The sequence below is a fragment of the Hippoglossus hippoglossus genome, chromosome 11 (assembly GCF_009819705.1).
Source record: "Hippoglossus hippoglossus isolate fHipHip1 chromosome 11, fHipHip1.pri, whole genome shotgun sequence".
Lineage (NCBI taxonomy): Eukaryota > Metazoa > Chordata > Actinopteri > Pleuronectiformes > Pleuronectidae > Hippoglossus > Hippoglossus hippoglossus.
In genome coordinates this window covers 17,619,106-17,639,405 of record NC_047161.1, presented here as the reverse complement: position 1 = coordinate 17,639,405, position 20,300 = coordinate 17,619,106, and the positions used below count along the sequence as shown (strand labels likewise).

General features: G+C 40.1%; 1 protein-coding gene across 3 annotated transcripts in view; it reads left to right on the top strand.

Moving 5' to 3' along the window:
• col22a1 (collagen, type XXII, alpha 1) overlaps positions 1–20,300 on the top strand; it is a 50,985-nt gene that overhangs the window by 6,599 nt on the left and 24,086 nt on the right. The window contains exons 4-23 of one of the 3 annotated variants that reach the window (XM_034599855.1): positions 1,683–1,763; positions 8,040–8,151; positions 8,578–8,701; positions 9,139–9,414; positions 9,951–10,031; positions 10,924–11,040; positions 11,156–11,200; positions 11,317–11,379; positions 11,615–11,653; positions 13,213–13,266; positions 13,373–13,426; positions 13,519–13,572; positions 15,432–15,485; positions 15,594–15,638; positions 17,354–17,407; positions 17,528–17,581; positions 18,078–18,113; positions 19,113–19,142; positions 19,400–19,453; positions 19,620–19,673. In XM_034599855.1, coding sequence (XP_034455746.1) covers positions 1,683–1,763; positions 8,040–8,151; positions 8,578–8,701; positions 9,139–9,414; positions 9,951–10,031; positions 10,924–11,040; positions 11,156–11,200; positions 11,317–11,379; positions 11,615–11,653; positions 13,213–13,266; positions 13,373–13,426; positions 13,519–13,572; positions 15,432–15,485; positions 15,594–15,638; positions 17,354–17,407; positions 17,528–17,581; positions 18,078–18,113; positions 19,113–19,142; positions 19,400–19,453; positions 19,620–19,673 — 1,481 coding nt within the window. The remainder of the gene's footprint in view (positions 1–1,682; positions 1,764–8,039; positions 8,152–8,577; positions 8,702–9,138; positions 9,415–9,950; positions 10,032–10,923; positions 11,041–11,155; positions 11,201–11,316; positions 11,380–11,614; positions 11,654–13,212; positions 13,267–13,372; positions 13,427–13,518; positions 13,573–15,431; positions 15,486–15,593; positions 15,639–17,353; positions 17,408–17,527; positions 17,582–18,077; positions 18,114–19,112; positions 19,143–19,399; positions 19,454–19,619; positions 19,674–20,300) is intronic. The other 2 variants (XM_034599856.1, XM_034599857.1) reach the window with 2 other exon arrangements.

Below are 20,300 nucleotides of genomic sequence, written 5' to 3'. Positions count from 1 at the left end.
CTTAAAAATAGTAAACCTACTTAATTTCACTTAAAGTTCTTTTAACCTAATTTTGTCAAGTTGTTCCAACTTTAAAAATGAACCTTTTCTTTTCTAAGTTCATCTGACTTAACTGAATAGTCAGTGTAGTAATACTCAGTAGAATCTAGGGAACTGATTGCCATAGATAATTAGAGTAAGCACAACAAAGACATTAAACTATTTTTCTCTATTCTAACAATCACAATTTTTTTTGCCAAATGCAATACTACAATTAAAACACTGTAACCCTCTATAATAACCTTTAAATCCAGAAATATTCATATAAAGCTTGATCATGGCTCATTGTCATCTATGATGACATTATTGTTGGTTTTTCAAGTAAGAATTCAAGCAGAGTGGATGCAAGAACTCCTCAGGTCATCAATAAAAACCAAGAGAGTTTTCCCATATACATATTTGGTTATTGCTTACCATGTACATTGTTTCAGTCATGATGCCAAAATGCTTCCTTTACAACAGTAATTTCCACCTAGCGCAAACACAATGGAAAAAATGAAAGAACGGAAATACGACAAGCCAAGTACCATCTATAAAGTCTTGGAACACAACTAATGTCAACAGCATGTTCTCAGTGCATGCTGGGAGGCTCCACCCATCTAACCCCAACATGCTATAATACCAATAGTGTACATATACTACAACGTATGCTCTACTGCTACATGCACAACTGAGGTCTCTTTGTTGTTTTATACTTCTTAAAGGGAAAACACATTGTCCAGTTGCTGGCATAAAGGATGCATGGTGAATTGAATCAGCTGAATTGTGAGGAATGAGTAAAGAGCACTCATTTAATCATTGGTTCTCCCTTTTACAGTGAACATCTAAAGTTGGACAAATAAAAAAAAAAAGACCTCATAGTGGCACTTGATGAAAAGTTAAGGGCTTATGAAAAATACAGCATCCCTGTGACTCCGCAGACCTGAACAGTTTCCAGAGAGAGTAAATCTCCGCTGGAAGGCAGACTGTGACATCTGTGGAGCAGGGAAGACGTTTGTGGGACATTGGTGTTAATTTCCAGTAGTCTGAGAGCCATAAACCAAATTGTCCACATCCAAGGTTGAATGTCAATAACATCTCTAAGCTAATGTTTAGACCCATTAAACTCAACAGGATATCTACTTATATCTTCCATATCTGCTTTCTTCAGTTGTGAAGCTGGCATCTGGCATGTTGACACAAATAGAAAATATCTCTCCTGCCAATGAAAACTTAACCTGGCAGTGTTGCCTTTCTCACTGTCATCGCCATCACAGAAATATGTTGGAGTGGAAATATAAAACTCTTCCTGCTTCCTGTTTCTTCCTGCTCCTGGATGTGGCCCCCTCACCAGCAGAGAGACACCCCTCCCTCACCCACACACCTTACCCCCAGACACCTACACTCCCCAGACACCACACAGGGGAGATGGAGGGCAGTCTGTCTGGAGGGGTGCACCTTAGATCGCACAACAGTCCAGACTGTGTTTCAATGAGGTCACCACTTCCCAAAACCATCCAACACTTTTTACACTTAAGTCCTTACAAAGTGTCATAATGGCTGATTTTTTACTGCAAAAAAACATACCAATACAGTTTGGTTTTCATATCATATTGTGATTTTACAGTGGCGTGCCTAACCAAACAACTGTCCTTTCTCCTCAGATGTCCTGTGTCCGAACATGAAGGTTCAACCTGATCGCTTTAAGCCCAACAGCACCAGTTATGGTCTTGAAGAGGTTCCAGGTATGTGCAAACTGCTGCTTTCCACACGGCAACATGGAGCGCTGGCAAAACAAGTCAACCACAAAGTCTGCTCTTTACTTTTCAAAGCATTTCCTACACTGCCACATTTACCTTTCTCAATCTATTTATATGCAGAGATATAGTTTTTAGTTTTCACTTACAATTTTCCTTAATGTCTCTCTTGTTAGAAGCTCAATTGGTTTTATTCCACACTTGGAAAGTGTAACTTTTCTGGCACATTCATTTTCTGTAATTTTTAAAGTTGCCAGCATAAAGAAAACCTGTCAGATTTGAATTAATACACGTTTACCAATTTTACATCACACAAACTGTGTTTTAGAGATTTGGATGTATTTTGCCTCCAGTTCCAGTCAGCCAATGGCTGCTGTCCTTCTCCATTTGATATGAAAATAAATAGGTAGACCTTTTGTACCTGCTTACGTCATGTATTTGATCACAATCAAGTTTATTTTCATATTTGTCAGAGTTTAGGTAACAGCCATTTAAAAAAGGTCAGCAAATTTCGAGGTGGCTTGTATACAGTACACTATCAAAACTTTTTAGTTTGTGTGGTAACATTAGCTCATGACTATAAACAAGTTGCAGTCCTATGTGCTTTGTTTGTACCTTTGGACCAGTTGTGTAGTTTGTGTGATGCGCAGGTATACAACATTTACCATATGTAGTATAAAAAAAGTCGAAGATTTGCCTATGGCCAACTAACAGTACACAAGGATACATACACAAGAACTTTCACTCCAGCAATTTTGTTTTGTGTAACTGCTAGAAAATAAGGTTTGCAGAGAAGTGCATGTTCTCATGTCATTTCCATTCATTATATAAACTCTAGACTTATCTCTGCACTGTCTTTCTGTGTTGAAAAGTGAGGTATGTGGTGGCTTACCATAGGATCCATGTGTTAATGCATGTACTGTATGTGTTAATGAGTGTGATGGTGCTGATGGGGTGTTGCCCTGGGATGGGTGTGTGTGAGGCTGGGAGAGAGTAGTTATAGTATACCCAGTGTTTTACTGCCCATCGGAAATATTGGGACATTTCCATTTGGCGGACCAGTGGACAATAAAAAAATCCATTAAGTTAGTACCGGTCCTGTTCGCCCATTCAGCGGCCCTCTTTGGCGTGCACATGAGCATATCTCCTGTCCCAGGACTGTGTCCTTTCTAGTAAACATGATTAGTCAATGATTGACAGTGTCAGTCTAGTCCAAGGCTGAGGATGCCAACAATAAACTACGATAAACTAGGTTACACCACTGCTTTGGATGTAGGAAGCTCGCTGTTTCTACAGACTTCAGGAGGCTATAGGGCTTTGCTCAGATAACTCGTTGCTGGTGATAGCTTCATGCTGTGCTGCAACAAGCGCGGTCCCAATTGTCCTGTCTACTGTACCTCTGCAAGAATAAGTGCTTGCCTCAAAATGTCAAACTATTCGTTTAACGAGGTCAAACTCGCAGAAGCACTGATTTGGCACATATAGTGCAGCTGTGATTTTCAAGCTCTGTGTAAAAGGTTTCTCAGGCGTCTTGAATAGCGTTTATCCGAAAGGGTCGGATGTTGCTATAAGAGTGTCTTGTGGGGGATCTGAGTTCCTGTCTGTCTCCCACCCACATCCATCACTCTAAGAGAAAAAACAGATGCACAGGCATGACTGTTTGGACTCCTGCTATGTTGAACTTCATGGAAAAAGAGATGTCAGAGTGGGAAGAGTTGTGTTTTTGAAACGCTCACTCTTCACACATTCGACCGGTCCAGTGACGTCTGACAGTGTTTGAACAAGGCAATTTGATCGCCATGACGATCTTTATGGACTATTTTACTATGTATTTGTTTTTATACTGCACAGGCTACATACATTTTTGATAATTTTGCGAAAACCATCAATACCCAAAAGTGCAGCTGGCTTTTGTGGGCATGTAGCGCACCAAAGCTTACGGTACATTGGCTGTGTAATGTGCAAGTCGTATCCCTGACAGGTTGTCAGTGGCGTATCTAAAACAAGGGCAAACAAACTGAAATGTTTCATGCTCACTGAGAGAAATCCACTGGAGTGAGGCAACAGGCAACTTACAGTCTAACATTCATCTAACCTGCCTGTCACTGGACTGAGGGAGGAAACCAGAGCGGCCAGAGGACGTAACATGCAAAGACCCCAGCCGACTTTTTACTCAAACACCAGTGCTGTTTGCCAAAAGGCTACTGTGCTATAACCACAGGGGGAAAATTGCCTCTGGGATAATGCTGGAGTGAACAGGACGATGCTGGGCACAGACCAAAACAGGTAGTAGCACGTGAGGCAGACAGACAGCAGAGTGCAATGTGAATACAAAGTGCAAGACTGGTGCTGATAGTTTGCTTGGGTGGTGTGGCATTAATTGTTGAATCCAGTTCACGTATACCGGTTCTACACGTACAAGAGGACAAGAACAGATGGAAGGAAATACAAGAAACAAAAGGGCAGCAGGTTTAATCATAAAAACTTTATCCCAGACTTCCTTATGAATTACACAGCCATGATCTGTTTTGTTCATTCTATTGTTTAAGCCAAGCAGCGGTTTGAGAAGTATTAACACACCACCATAATCTATAGTCTGTCACAATTGTAGAATACTTGCAATTTTGACGAATAGTTCCTTCTAATTGTATTAGTTATTATGCATGCATTACATAACTGGATGTTTATACAGATGCATTAATGTATAACCAAAATTTTAATTTTATAGATCATCTAGGCGGAGCTACTTGTTATGTTGTGTACGATCTATAGATACACAATGTAATTTGTGAGCTTATATACAAACTTATGTTCTATAGTAACAATAACATGAACATAAATGCAGTAAAAATACAAGATTTCCCTCTAAACTATTGAAGTATTGAGTATATTAGAAAAGACACCTAAGTAAAATGCAAGTATATCAAAATTCTACTGAAGAACAGTCAGTTATGGCTCTTGTTGTTAGATAAAGCTTTAAATTTAAAATCACTAACACTCTTCTCAAAGCTCTGTACAGGTAAGAATGACACTTTGTCAAAGTACAGAGTACAGAGACACTGGCGTGTGTGTTTCTGATCACCCACGCCAGCATCACTTCCCACTGGCGAGACACATTAACACATCCTCGACACTGGGCGAGTGCTAAATACATGTTTTTGCTTTTCTTCTAAACCATAAAATAATTAGAACAAACTTTAGATAAATCACTCAAACCCACTGATACTTTCTTCAGCAGATGTACTGACTGGAATAAATCCTCTGGCTTGTGTTTTTTTAATTAGTCTTTCTGAGTTAGATCATATATCAAATCTTGTTCCCATGGAAAATTGTTCCAACTAGGTAGGAATACACCATAACTATACTGTACACTAGACTGATTTATAATTCTTTTACATTTTACACCACAAATAAAATGGTGCTCACCAAGAGCAGGGTTCCTATAAATATTTTAAATCTTTAGTTATTGCCATATCGTAAGATTACTAATTAGAAATGTATTTCTGTATCATTAGACCATATAAGGAGTTTTCTTTTTGCTTTAGACGATGGCACAATGAGAGAAAGTATAAGGGTGATTATTGATTTTCTCCACTCATTGCACAGACAGCTCTAACAGTGGATATGTCACATATCTGACATATCCACTGTTAGAGCTCAAACCTGCATTGAGGCACACTTGGGCCAACGTGTTATCAAACAGCGGTCTGAGGTCTGAAGCTCCCTGACATGACAAAGATGTTCGGGGGTTTTCCAAACTGCAGTAAGTCTATAACTGTGGCCTTGCTTCAAGACATAAAGTACATTGTCAAACTTGCCTGGGTAAATATGATATTTTTCAGTTTGTGGCTAAGCACATAGAGATGTGCTCGTTGCTCTAGATAAACAATACTTATCGTCACTACAGCAGCAGCTCCTGTATATACTCCCTTATATATACACTTATAATTACACAACAAATAAATGTGAAGAGTGAGAACTCTCCGTGAGAAATGTCAGGACTATTTGCTGCTGATTGTGATTTGACAGCCAAGAGACCTGTGGTCTGAGCCAGACTTGTATTTATCACAGGCTGTCTAGTCTGACCCCTCGGGGGGGCTGAGAGGCTGCAAAGTGTCTTTGTGGCTCCTCGCTATCTACTGCACAAATGTTGCCATCTGCTCGGGATCAAAAGAATGCTGTGTGCATGCGTTCCGTCTTTCCCAGTCAGTGAACTCATCTGGCTTTTCCCGCAGATCACCCCATTGGTCGCTTTTGGCCGTCCAAAATAACTTTTTTGGGGGTTGATTATACGCTATCCGCTGCCAGTCCAAATTACAGCTCTGCGCTCAGATGGCCCCCATGCAGCCACAGAAACGACGCGGTGAGCAAATGTGCACAATGCAAGCACGGTGACAGAGAGACTCGGGGCCAGCAAAGCTCCCAGCTGCACGGCTTCCTCGAGCAAACCTTTAACCAGACTGATAACCAGCGAAACATGTACAACATCACCAGTGGTGATGCTGAAGCATTAGCTAAGTTGCTTTTTACACCTTCTGAATTGTTATCACTAGTCAGCGTATAAATGCTACGAAGCTGTTCTGATTTCAAAAATTGCCTCCTTTCAATTAGCTGCTTGCATTGCCCTTGAGATTCTGTGTTTTTTCAAGTTGGTTTCAAACAAAAACCTGAAACTTATGTGTAACGCTTTTATGGCAAATGGCATATGGTCTGTATTTATAAAGTGCCTTTCAAGTCCTGATGACCATTTTTCAGTACAGTTTTACATTCACCCATTCACACAAACCCATTCGTACAGCGCATCTATGTGCAGCCTTTTTCACTATGAGAAGGGATGATTTGGGTTCAGTATCTTGCCAAAGGACACTCCTGCATGCTCATGGGATTCTTTTATGCAAGTTATCTCTGACTGTGACTATAGTGTCTATGGCTTAGTCTAAAGTTGCAGTGCAATAAAATGATAATACGTGTACGCACTTTTATTTTAAGAATCAAAAGATGCAAAAGTTGAAAGGCAAAGTTCAGCATGAATCTATGTCTGAATGAAATTAATTTCAACCAGACCTTTTGGCCCAACTACTTCGGGAAAAAGTATCAGGATCAAGCATATAAGGTCATATTAAACTGATATTTAGTATTTAAGTGATAGAAGAGACAGCGCCATCTTCAGAGCAGTGGAGGTAACTCAAGTAAGAGTGAAGAAATGGCACTCAAAATGTGTTTTGATTGTCCATAATTTAGATCTTGCTACCCTGTAACATGTTTAAAGCAGTCATCTGAGCACACAGTACATTTGTCATACCTAACACTGCATCTGAGACACTTGGTGGCCTTCACTGACTGAGCAAGTAGCTGTGGTGAGGTGCTGATCCCTCCGATATTCAGTCTGTTATGACGGGGCTTGGTTTTAATGTTATTTTTTATTCTGTTGCTAATAGCACAGGGGCAGCCTGTGTGTCTTTCCACCTGTTTCCAGGCTATTTCTAATGACACCCACTAAGCTTTTGGCAGCCTCTCACGTTACCACCTTAATGTTCCAGTTTGCTCCCGTAAAGATTAGTGCACTGGTGTTCCCAGCGGAAACCTTACATTTCATAGATTTGCTGCATTACTAAGGCCGGGCAGGAATATGCTGAGAGTGTCCTCATTCTGTTGACTCACTAATGAGACAGTCGGTTTTGAGAAGAGCTCGGCCCATGCAACATAACCACTGGCTTTCAGTGAGATGTACTGGACAAACTGGCAGCATTGGTGCTGTCAGCAGGCTGGCATTGCCATAGCTACAGCCTGTGTTTGTTGTACAAGGGAGTGTCCCTTTTGAGCCACCTAAATATGGTCTGTGGTCACACCACTTCAAATCCCATGCTGCACTGCAATGTACACACACGTGCCCACACTCCCAGACTCACACGGGGACCTTACCAGCGATGGCAACTAGTCTTTTCCTCTGTTAAAAAAAAAATCTTACAGATGCTGGATGGCCAACAAGTGGCTCCATTCTCCAGTTATTCAGTAATGTTGTGAGTAAAATTTCTCCCCAAAAAGCCACAAACACAGTGGCTCCAGGCTGAGGAGGGACCGACCTAATTAAACCTCAGTGCACCACGAGAAATCGGACAAAACCATAAGTCAACCTCACGACTCAAGATCCCAGTGTGCTTATTTACTGTGTGTGTGTTTGTGAGTGTGTATGTGTTTGTGTATGTGAGTCTGTATGTGTGGCTGTCTTGAGGCCAACTAGGTTATTGTACTGTGTTGCTGCAGGGTTCGACCTGATGGAGTTCTTCAGTGTGAGAGATATCCTGGGAACCAGAGTTGATGAAGGCCAGAGTTCTTATGTTCGCCTTGGCACCATGCCCATTGTACAGCAGACAGAGTAAGTGACCTCCCAGGTTTACATCAAACAATGCACGGCACATTTTCCTCTAAATATCTGTGAATCTGGGGCTTTAAGGTTGGGATAACATGTTTGGCCAATTTTATTTGTTCCCTGTCATCCATTAACCAATTAAGTACAGTTTTTGAATACTAATTGAGGGCATGATTTCTGTTTGTCAATTTGTTAGTGCTGAATTGATACAAAGCTTTGAAACAGCTGGTACCAAAGCAGCATATTACTGCTGAAAATTACAATTGATATTGTAGCTAATAATGCTGATGTCATCGTCGTTAATATTGTACTTTAGTGATGCTAATTCCCTGACAAATTTCAAACTAAATGACCCAAAATTAAACAAATAAAAACATAAATAAAACAAAGTCCAGGTTATGTGAGCAATAACTTTGTGCTTTCATTTCACAGAGACGTGTTTCCTCAAGGGTTACCGGATGAATACGCCTTTGGGACGACATTCAAATTTAGGAAAACTTCAAGACGTGAAGACTGGTACCTCTGGCAGGTTTTCGACAAATATGGAATCCCACAGGTGGGTCAGCCAAATGGAAATGATATTAAATGTGACTGTTATGTCTCCAGATTGGACCAGTCATAAGGTCAAAAACTGCACCCAGTACACTGACTATTCAGATTTGCATAGTGTATCTATGCATGTCAAGTCAGATAAAATCAAATCCAGACTCTTCATCATGATTATCAAATGGAAACTCAAACAAAATATTGTTATATGTTTTAATATACACTGTAATTCCTTGAATGCCCTAAATCGGCCAGTTTTTTTCAAAAGTTGTTAATTGTTCCCTTGTGAAAATTGATTGTGCCTTTAGTTAGCTTTATTTTTCACATTCATAATCAATGTCCAAGGAAAACCAGGGTGAAATTCTCTGTGATTCACTAGATCTGGACTTGACGGCCTGTATTTTTCAGCCCCATATTGTTAACGTCACCCTGCCCCTGTCTTGTCAGGTGTCCATCCGTCTGGACGGTGAGAACAAGGCGGTGGAGTACAACGCTGTCGGGCTGACAAAAGATGCTGTCAGAGCCGTGTTCAAGAACCCTGAAGTTGACAACCTGTTCGATCGCAACTGGCACAAGATTGCCCTCAGTGTGGAGGCCAAGGCTGTGTCTCTATACCTGGACTGCAAACACATCCAGACTCTGCCCATCGAAGACAGAGAGGACATTGATATCCAGGGGAAGACAGTGATTGGAAAGAGGCTGTATGACAGCGTGCCAATTGACGTAAGTCTTCACCTGCATGTGTGGTAGTTTTAAGGTCCAGTGTGTAAGATTTAGGTGAAAGGGATCTATTGGCAGAACATTTAACATAAAAATAATCCTTGTGATGTTTTCACTAGTATGTGATATAGCAACTAAATTGTACGAATTGTTGTTTTCTTTACCCTAGAATGAGACCTTTATACATAAAAACTTTATAGTTATATCAGGAGCGAGTCCTCTCTACGGAGGCCACCATGTTTTTTACACTAGTCCAAACTGGACAAACTAAAAACTTGAGTTTTTATGACAACTGAAGGCTACCACAGGTTCTCTATCATGTTTTGAAGGGGAGAGTGAGGTGATGGGTATTCAGCTCCAACATGCAACACTACCACTAGATGTCACTAAATTCTACACACTGAACCTTTAAAGAACTTGTGGACTGTAGTTACATTAAGCACTATGGGAAGTAGTATCATATTGTCAGTATCCCTGTGTCGTCCATTGTGTGATTATCTTGAAGTTGATCTGTTCATCAATTCTCTGTGTCCATGCAGTTTGACCTCCAAAGGATGATGGTCTATTGTGATTCCAAGCACGCAGAGCTGGAAACCTGCTGTGATCTACCCAATGGACCTGTGAGTATTTCAGGCTATAGACCTACTGTCTGTACCTTTTGTCTGTGAATGTGAAGCCATATATTTTAGAGGCTGCAATGTCACAAATCTCCTTATATCCTGTACACATAGAGATTATCAAAGAGTTGGTTGTCTATAAATATAGTAGCCTAATATATAGTAATTATGTAGATAACAAAAGAGAGATACATGAAAACATGAAGTGGTTATAAGTGAAAGTCACATTGGTAGATTTGTTTCTAATTGCAGGTTGCTTTCACTGACTACACTTTCTTGCTAGTCTGTAATTTGAAATACTAATTTTGAGCTTGAAAACACACTGATAGGTTAAATGAGCAGTTTTTGGTTTACCTACCATAGCCAACATGTCACCAAGCTAATTTTGTATAGACACAGAAAACTACTGCAGGCTAAACGTTCAGACGACTACTGCTATGCTGGTGAGCCGTGTCCACAAGAGGGCAGTGTTGGGTGCTGGCTTTATACCTTCACTAAAAAAACAAAACTACTCAGATAAATTACCACTTATTGTGAAAGCCACTAAACCAGAATATTTCGTTTGACATTTTATGGAAAATATGTCTGGAGTTTTTTAGCTAGCTCATTGTGAAAGCAAGATAGAAAGTGACAGCGTGTAAAGTAAATGCTCCTAAAGCCATTTTTTTCTACAAAACAACCAAATAACAACGTAAAATAACGCTTTTAGGTATTTCAATGTGTTTTTCTGACATTGACTATTGCTCGTCTTTATGCTAAGCTAACTGCCCTCTGGTTGCACACCATATTTCCACTGAAGTAAAGAAGAATATTTCCATAAATGACTAACTCTTGCCTTTAAAAAACAAGACCTTGTTAGGTCTAACACTCGTGTGCACAAATATCCTCTTTTCAGTGCCCTAAGAAAGTGGTGACAGAGGCTCCCCCTATGGAGATCCCCACTCCGACCCCGACTGTCGTGGAGCAACAAAGAGGCCCGCAAGTCAACTGCTCATGTTCTGCAGGAGGGAAGGTACGGCCACCTGATTTTACCAGACTTCAACCCCCTGTCTCTTATGACTATCAAATGAGTGGGAATCCTTTCTGTAAGGGCTTTCCATAGACATCTGTGTTTCCATTCCTCACAGGGAGAGATCGGTTCACCTGGTGTTGCAGGTCCCATGGGTGAAAAGGTCATCTACCACTGCCTTTAAGTACTAGTTTGTGTGTGACAACAGATTTCAGTTCCATAATGCTCCAGAGTTGTCTGTTCGACTTTTCTATTGTGTGAACATGCCTACGTTTGCAGGGTGAAACTGGCCCTGTGGGCGCCATCGGACCGACGGGCAGCAGAGGAGAAAAAGGAGAAACTGTATGAAAACCTAAACTGTGTATATTCACATGTGTTACTTTCATTTTCATGAGGAGATATTACTTTATACGCTAACAGCTAATTGACTGAGTTCCAAGTTCATGTTCAGTGCAGTGATCAATGGCAGACATATTGTTTGATAAACTCAAATAATTTCAGATTGCATGCTTTCCAGCTATTCTGCTTTTCTTCCCGCCTCGATAATAATTGATCCTTATCGATTAATTATTTGCAGGGCAGAGTAATCTCTGTCAAAGGTGGCAGAGGTGACAAGGTAAGTAAAACTATTCATCCTGATGCTGCATGAGCATCACTGACATGTTTGTCTTCATGCATATTTTATATGCATGCACGCATGTATCTCGGACCAAACATTGTAATTTCTATTCTTTCTTACTTTATATATTTATCTCATACTTCTTTTCAGTCAGGGAGTGGCTAGGAAAGTGCTCATACAGCTGTTTTTGTCAGAATTACAGGTCATGTTACCACAGAGGATGTGTAGCACAGAGGGCAGGCCTACGCAGACGCCCCCCCAGTCTGTTCAAATCACAGTGTCTGTGCTGCCCGGCAGTGCCAGCTGGGAGTATAATTTATTCCTGGAGACAAAATCCTTGCCATGCATCATTCAAGCTGTCCTGAGAGGGACACTTATAATGGTCCCAAGACTTTTGGAAGATGGAATTAGTCTTCCCACTTGTGTTATGTACTGGCTCTCACAGTTTGGAGAATGCACCTGTAAATTATTTGGCTCTATACCTCATTTCTCACTCACCCAAAAAGAAAAGTTTACTTTAAATGCCACAGTCAGGCAGACAACAGAACCCTCTTCATGATAAATGTATTTTCGTATAATTCGTATAATATGCTCTTGCTCCTGGAAAACTGGCTGGTTTGATAAAACTGCATTAAGTCACACTTTAATGCAAAGCTCCCCTGCTGTTTTTCCAGTCCTTACTTTTTTTTGCATTAGCATCTGTCTTCACTGTCTCCCAGAGAAGGCTGCAATGTGTTGTAAACTTTTCTAAATCCGATGCCAAAACATGATGTCAGCCCTACTTCAAGCCGAGGTTAAAATGCCTTTACTTCAACTTATTTCGATGGCTTCTAATTGCACTTTTAATGGACTAGAACAGGCAATTCCACATGAAGCGTGTTGATAAATACAATGTATTTTTGCGTTATAGGGCAGAGCAGAGCAGGGAACGTTCTCCTAATCTGTGTGATGAAAGAAATGACGTGTGTTAAAATGATATAAGCTCCCTAAAATAATTAAAGGGCGACCTTCTGTGACTTGTAAAGTGGTTTATGAAGCAGAGGGAAGTCTTGCGGTGGGCAAGACCTCGTGGCACTGTGTAATTTAACAGCCATTACTCTTCACTCAGTCCAGCTAACGAATTCCAAGGGATTCCTTGGCACAGAATATGACATCAGCGCACAAACCCAAAGTGCAGAACCTTGAAGACAATTAAAAGCCATTGTTCCTTAGGTCTTAGGTTGGATGTGTGACCAGACTAAAGTTGGTCTTGGTTTTCGACTGGCCTCCAACCAACCTTTTACTCAAAAGTGTGTTTGTGTGTTGTCTTGATTTAACCCTTTCTGTTTTGTGTGAAATATAATCTTCTCACTTTTTTTCCATCTTCCATTGTTTGATGATACAAATCCATGAATTCACCTCTAACATTTGAACTTTGTCCTACATTAATCCTCCAGCCTCCACCTACTAAACCACGTTGTGTGATGCTTCCAGGTTGATTGTCGTCCGTATGACCGTCCATTGTGCATGTGTGTGTGTGGAACAGTCAAAGTAAATACTTTGCCTTTTGCTTACAGGGTGATACAGGCAGAATAGGGTTGACAGGTGCTCCTGGACAAAAAGGAGAGAAGGTGTGACATTCGTGAACCTGGAAACATGGAGGATTTCGTTGTTTTTACCATGAATCTTAAAAGTACACATATTCGTATTAATTGTGTGTTTCCACACATTTGGCAGGGCCTTGGTGGTGTGCCAGGTATCGATGGCTTATCTGGAGACAAAGGAGACAAAGTAAGGAATACACTTGTTTTAATATTAGAGTCTGAAGCATTTGGACCTTGAACATGTGAATGTTTTCATGGGTGTGTGTTCTTTGTAAACAGGGTGAATCAGGACAGGCTGGTGCTCCAGGGTTGGCGGGTCCAGCTGGACTAAAGGTGTGTGAATGTGGTTTTCCAATTTGTTAATCCATCCATGAACCAGTGCACACCAATTTGGCTCATTTAAAGGGTTTGAATATTATTTTGATGCAGGGGGGGGGGGGGGGAGAACATCATTCTGGTATTGGCACTGAGACACACTTGTTTTGTTAAGTGGGCATACGTACGTTTTTCTGGACAATTACCTCTCAGCCTGCTATTGATTTCCTGTGAAAAGGAGGAGGGAGGCGGTTGTCAGTTTGGTTGACTTTCCCTTGGATGAAGCACCAGCTGGTGGAGGAGCCAGGGGGTGGGGGGGGGCATAAGTGGCTGACTGGCTGGCCGGGGGTTTGGCCAATAGACAGACAGGCTGTTGAGAGATTGGCCGCAGACTTTTGATAAAATTCACGGAATACTAAATCAGAGAAATGGCTAAAGACCATAGATGTAAATAGAAATTTTAGGAAAGGAAAATAGAGCCTAATGGTTCCAATTTAGATGTGAAATACAATGTGGGGTTAGTGTAAAATTAACATTAGACAAAATAGTTACAGTAACAAATAACCTTTGACAAAAGTCTAAATGACAGTTATTTGGCCATTGCTCAGAAGCTATGCAGAAATGAGAGCTAATCAAACCAAAAGCTAAAAACAACCTTTTTTTATTTACATAATAACGACTGAATCAAACTTGCTTTGACATGGTTCAGTTTCTAGTAAGTACATTTTCAGTGACACAATTGCTGCAGTCTTAGGAAATAAATCTATTATAAACCCACTGTGCTAAGAACCTAGCACAAGCAGTAGGTAAACAAAATCAGCAGCTAACATTAGCTTGTGATAGCTAGTTAGCAGCTAAAGAGATATACCTTTGTAACTAGTATAAAACAAGAGAATGACAGAATGTGTATGACACATTTAATAACAGTAGTGCTAATAAACAGTAAAAACGTTAGCTTTCACTATTGTTAATACACAGGGCGGCCATCGTAGATTCCGAAGTCGGGGTGGTAAGGTAATTCCGAGCTCAGAGGTGTAATGGAACGCTGCTACTGGTTTGTATTGCAGTACTATGAAAGCCAGGTGGCCTGCTAAGTAGATCAGACACCATTACCTCTATGCCTTTGTAAAAGCATGGCTGTGTCACTGGGAGCCAAGTGGACTACAGCCATCATTAATTCATTATTTACACAAGTGATTTTCCAATTGTAACATTCCAAAATGTATTTTTTGAAAAAGAGCAATTTAGTCAAATAACCTTTTCAATCTAATAGTGAATGATCGTGGTTAAACATCAGTAGCTGACATAGAAGTGTCATTTAACTGTGGAATAATCGAATTGTCTTTACAAGATTTAGCGATTGTAATCAAACTAACAATCATGTGATAAATATTCTACACATTATTGCATCATTTTACTAATTGTCATGAATGTGAGTAAGAACAAAAAGGCAACTGATGTTTTCACTAATAGTGGCTTTACAGCTTCAAATGGGTTCCACTATGTACATTTTGTAACTGAACAGCTATTTGCAGGTTTTTAAAAAAAAACAACAAAACTAAAAAGTCAGTCTAGAAGAATACCTTACAAATTAATATTGAAAAACAAATTACATTCTTTGCATGAAAACAGAATGAAAATGAGGTCAGAGGTCAAAGTGGAAGGTTCTCCCGTCTTGTGACTGACAGCTGCAGTTTCTTTTTAGGGGGCACAGGTTTCTTCGTTGGCCTCTTAAATGTCTTACATTGATTCAGCTCTGACTCAGCACTCCCCAGTTGGCCCATTGCAGATTGTTGAGTCAGCGACACAGGCACTTTTGGAAAGTGCCAAGTCAATAACTTCCACTTAGATAATGTTGTTCATTTTGTATCATACAGGGAATTCAAGGAGACTCAGGAGATTCCGGCACTCCCGGACCAAAAGGTGTCATTGTGAGTATAATCTGAGCGAACCTCAAATGATCAGTTAAGATCTGATAGTGATAAATGATAATATTCTTGTTTGAATCGACATTAATATCTTTCTGTGTTTTGTTTTAGGGTGAATCAGGCATACAAGGTGAAAATGGAACTCCAGGGACAGCGGTAAGTAACATTGTGACAGTTTCTTGAGTGTCAAAACCAAATAAGGTATTTTTAATCATATTCAGACAACATATACTGTATATAACTTGGTAACTTCCTTCTAGGACCTTCACAGCAACACATACAGTAGGGATTCAGCATCCCTTTAAGGGCATTTGATCAAAATAGTCTTTGCTCAAGGACAAGAGAGTTACTCAGTTACTTCCCGTCCATGTTTTCCCTCAGTGTCTTGGGATTTGAACAGTAATGTTGGGTTGGACCTGTACAGAATGGACTTCTTACTGCTAATCCTAATGACGGGGTTAATTTCTAAGAGAGAGAGAGAGAGAGTGAGAGAGAGAGTTCTCCTCAGAGGACCTGAGAAGTGAGGGGCGTAATTGTACAAACAGATGTGGCTTCCTTGATTCACTCTCCACACTTCCTGTCGGACTCTGTGGGGGCGTACGGCTATAATGCACCTCATTCAGGCCTCGTACAGCTTTATTGATGTCTGAAGTTTCCTTTGAGCTGCTAACACTTTCTTAGTATTGCCATCCAAGTGATGGTCAGTATGCAGACTGTTAATAAATCAGAAAAAGGTTATCTGACCTATTAATGACTTTCTACTTAAGTTTAGTTGTTTAAGTCATTGTAATTGTACTGATAGTACAGGTAACAGGTCAAAGGATTACTAAAGTGAGATATTATAACAACTTCAAAGTCATGGTAGAATATCATCTTGAATTTTAAACCACAGTAAAAAGTAGTCAACACAGAATCAGTGCAGTGATTAGTTCTCCATATGGCATTAAGATGTGCAGCAGGCTCTAGGCACACTATAGCTTCATTCACACATGCCGGTGCCAGGTTTGAGCTGTCTGTCAGCCAGTCAGTAAGTAATTTCCTGCAGGTAAAAACTGGAAAAGCTTCTGCCTCAGTATGTTAAGTGACAAAGGGAACAGCCTGGGTGTTTAAGAGGAAGCACCTGGGGTTCAGGTCAGGGTAATGTTTGCTAACGGGAAAGTCGTAGATGTGCTTAGGGTTATGCAGCACTATCCACTTTTCACTAGCAAGCCAGCAGCTATAGGGATGACAATGTTGGTCAGCCGGTCCTCCACTTCCAGACTGAAATATCTCAGCTGGATGGATTGGTATGGAATTTGGTGCTGATATGCATGGTCCCCAGATGCTGAATTGTAATGGCTGTGATCTACTTGATTTTTCAACCAGCGTCCAATCCGTGCAAAACTATTGTCATTCTCAGCATTGTGCAAGTTAGCAAATGTTGGCATGCTAACACGCTAAATTAATATATGGTGAACATCAAGCATGTTGTGAGATGTGTACCAACAGTGAGAGGAGCTAAAGAGCCGATAGTATGTTCCTCGTCTTTATCTGCCATGGTAGCTAACCCTGCACATGTAAACTGTACAAAACCTTTATTTGTTCTAAGCAGAGTGGAAATGTCAGACTTTTTTATTCTCTATTTTATTTTATTTTATTTTATTTTATTTTATTTTAAAATTAAGTTGAAATGTGGGAAAATATGGCAACAAAAAAGAGAAGTTTCTAAGAAAAAAATGATGCAAACTATACTGGAACGAATCGTAACCTAGGTGAAGCATTTTTAAGGAAATCCAAATGAAAACTGTGCTACGTTTCGATGGCACCTTGTCTACTGTCTTTAGTGAGAAATGCTTCATCCATGTTTTCCCCTCCACCTGTTTCCATTGTAGGGCCTGGCAGGTGTGGATGGATTACCAGGAAAACCTGGCTTTCCTGGTAAAAATGTGAGTTGTGTCTCTGTGTTTAGCTGCTGCATTTACACACACACCTCAGACAATAACAGCCTGCACCACACGAGTTGAGTTGCCTTTGTATTAATGAAGCTCTTGTTTAAAATGGATTAGGGTTTCAGAGGATTGGCTGGTATACCCGGGTCGAGCGGAGTTAAAGGCAACAAGGTATGTATGTGTGTGTGTATGCAAAACACTCTGCTCGCTTGATTCAAAGAGGCCTTAAGCATAATGTTATTAAGCTGTGCTGATATAAATCATTCTAAAGAGCTATCATCAGATCCCTCTGTGCTCTCCAGACATTCCTCAGTCTCCTCCGTGCACCATCAAAGTTGGCCCACTCATTTGTCTGAGAAAATAAAATGCAGAGTTCATTTGTCTGTCTGTAATTACTGACTTTGATTATTCCTCCAGTCGTGCACGCATACTTATACCACACCCATGCGCATGCAAAGGACCCGCGCACATACACAAAGAATTGCCAATGGCACTTTACCCACAAGTTTCACTTTCCATGGAGCCTTCGATAAGTGCACGCTTTAACACGCGTCATCTCATAAATTACGGTCCTTGCTGTATCATTAACATATTGCCTGAGGGACCTTAAATGTCTCTTGATTCTAATGACGGGGTTTTTAACTTTGTTGTGTGAACTGTGTCACAGGGGGAGAGAGGCCTTCCTGGAATACCTGGGGATGTGGTAAGTGTCACGATCTGAACAAAGGGATATATGAATTACATTCTTTAGATCTACAGGCTTGTTTAATGATGAACATAGAAGTATGAATGTGTTAGAAAACAAATGGCTTTTATTGTATGTATTTTAACTACAATCAATAATACATTGAATTATTACTGTGAATCTTTGGTTACTATTTTAATAATTGATTTTATCTTATTTTCATTTTTTATTTTTAAGCAGTTGGGTCAAAAGTTTTAGATTCTAAAATATGACGATGTTGCAGCTTTTTGTTCATAGATTAAAATTAACCAAATTAAAGTTTGGATATTTAGTCAGATCAAACAAGCAACATGAATACATACATCCTGTGGAAAATCAGAATAGCATTTTTTTATTTTCTGATGTCCTCACGTGTTAGGACAGGCTGCACCACAGTGGAAATAACTCTTATGTTCAAAGTTCATTTACTTAGTGTCGTTTGGATTTCATGACTTTGGGGATTTTTGGGGTTGGACTTGTTTCTATTATTTCCTGTTTTACTTTGAAGTGACGTCTCTTATTCACTTGACTTCTGTCCTTGCCTGGTTTCCCTCCTTTGTGTTTGTCTGTCCCGCCCCAATGTGTTTCACCTGTGTCCAATCATCCCTGCCTGGCTTGTGCATTTAATGTCAGTGCGACCAGTCTTTGTTGGGTTGTCTGTTGTGCTTCTATTCCTGCTCTTAGCGTTACTTCAAACTTGGTTAAGTTATTTATTTGTTCCTTAGTTTTTTCTTGTTTCGCTGCCTGAGTTTGAGTTTTGTATCTCCCCAGTTTCTATTTGTCTTAAATCAAACATTGTTCCTCTGCACTACTTGCTTTGTCCAACATCTGCTCTTTGTTGTCCTGTAAAGCCACAACGCTTAACAATATGTGATGTAATATGATCCGGTTGGCTCAATGAGTCTTACAATAATATACTATAATGAGAATCATCAATTTAACTTAATGGATCTGATTATTAATTGTTTTTAATTTCAGGTTCAAAATGATGGTTTACGGGGTGAAAACGTGAGTCATTGTTCAATAGTAAAATGATCTTTTTGCCTCATTAAAAGATTGAGTAAAGATTTAAAGACCACTTGTCGCATAACATATGACTAACTATACTGTATAACTGGAATTGAAATGGGAAGCAGATTTTGAATGTCTCTTTAAATCCACAAGGAAAAATGATGATCATCTTAATTAAAAATTTTAAAAAACACAACTGAGTACACCACTATGGACTGTCTATATGATATGTGTGTATGTTGGACATGTTTCAGGGAGTTGCTGGACCTCCTGGGCCTCGAGGAGCTGAGGGCCCCCCAGGACCTTCTGTAAGAATCGTGATTTATTTCTTCCTTCCTCCATGTTTCCACCTTTTTTTTCAGTTGCGCTTTGTTGTTGTGGAACAGTAACCTGTTCAGATGTAGTTCTGAGCAGTACGTGAAAGCACCGTTCATGCTGTGTGAACACTTGATGACTGAACATCTCATTCCTCAGGGTCCTCCTGGCGTGGTAGGTCTGCCCGGGGAGCCTGGAGAGTTTGGCCAAAGGGTAAGAATCTTACTGTGTGAGCATGGCTTCCATTCACTACAGGCTACACCTGTCAAACATCTACACATGTGACGTGTAATCCTATCTGTTGTTGTTTTGGCTCCCAGTACTGTCATCATATCTATACCTGAGTTTACAGCACATTACTGACACAGTGTCCCCTTACAAAATGTAGTCAGAAACACAACAGCTCTGGAGGTGAAATGGTCGTGACATGTGATGAATAAATCTGAGGTGGCAATCCATCACTCCTTTTTTAAATGTATGCATCGGCCAGTCATGTAATCTGAACTTTGACAGGACCGTGAACTCCTCACAAGTCATGGCCACATTCCCTGTACTTCTCATGTAACCTTAACATTTAAAGAGTTTATTATATATGATCACAACATGAAAGGCTCATGCACCTCCTGATATTATTTAGAGAGAAACATAATGTGACTTGTTTACATTGTTTGCCATCATTCTGCAATAGGGAAATATTGTAAATGAATCTATTAAAAACATTGGAAAATATTCATACTAAATGTATCATGCAGAATCTTAAACATCATATTTTAATGACTTGATTTAAAGTTTATACTTGATATGTTAAGTGTTTCTGCCCAAAAAACGAGTTTAATTGGG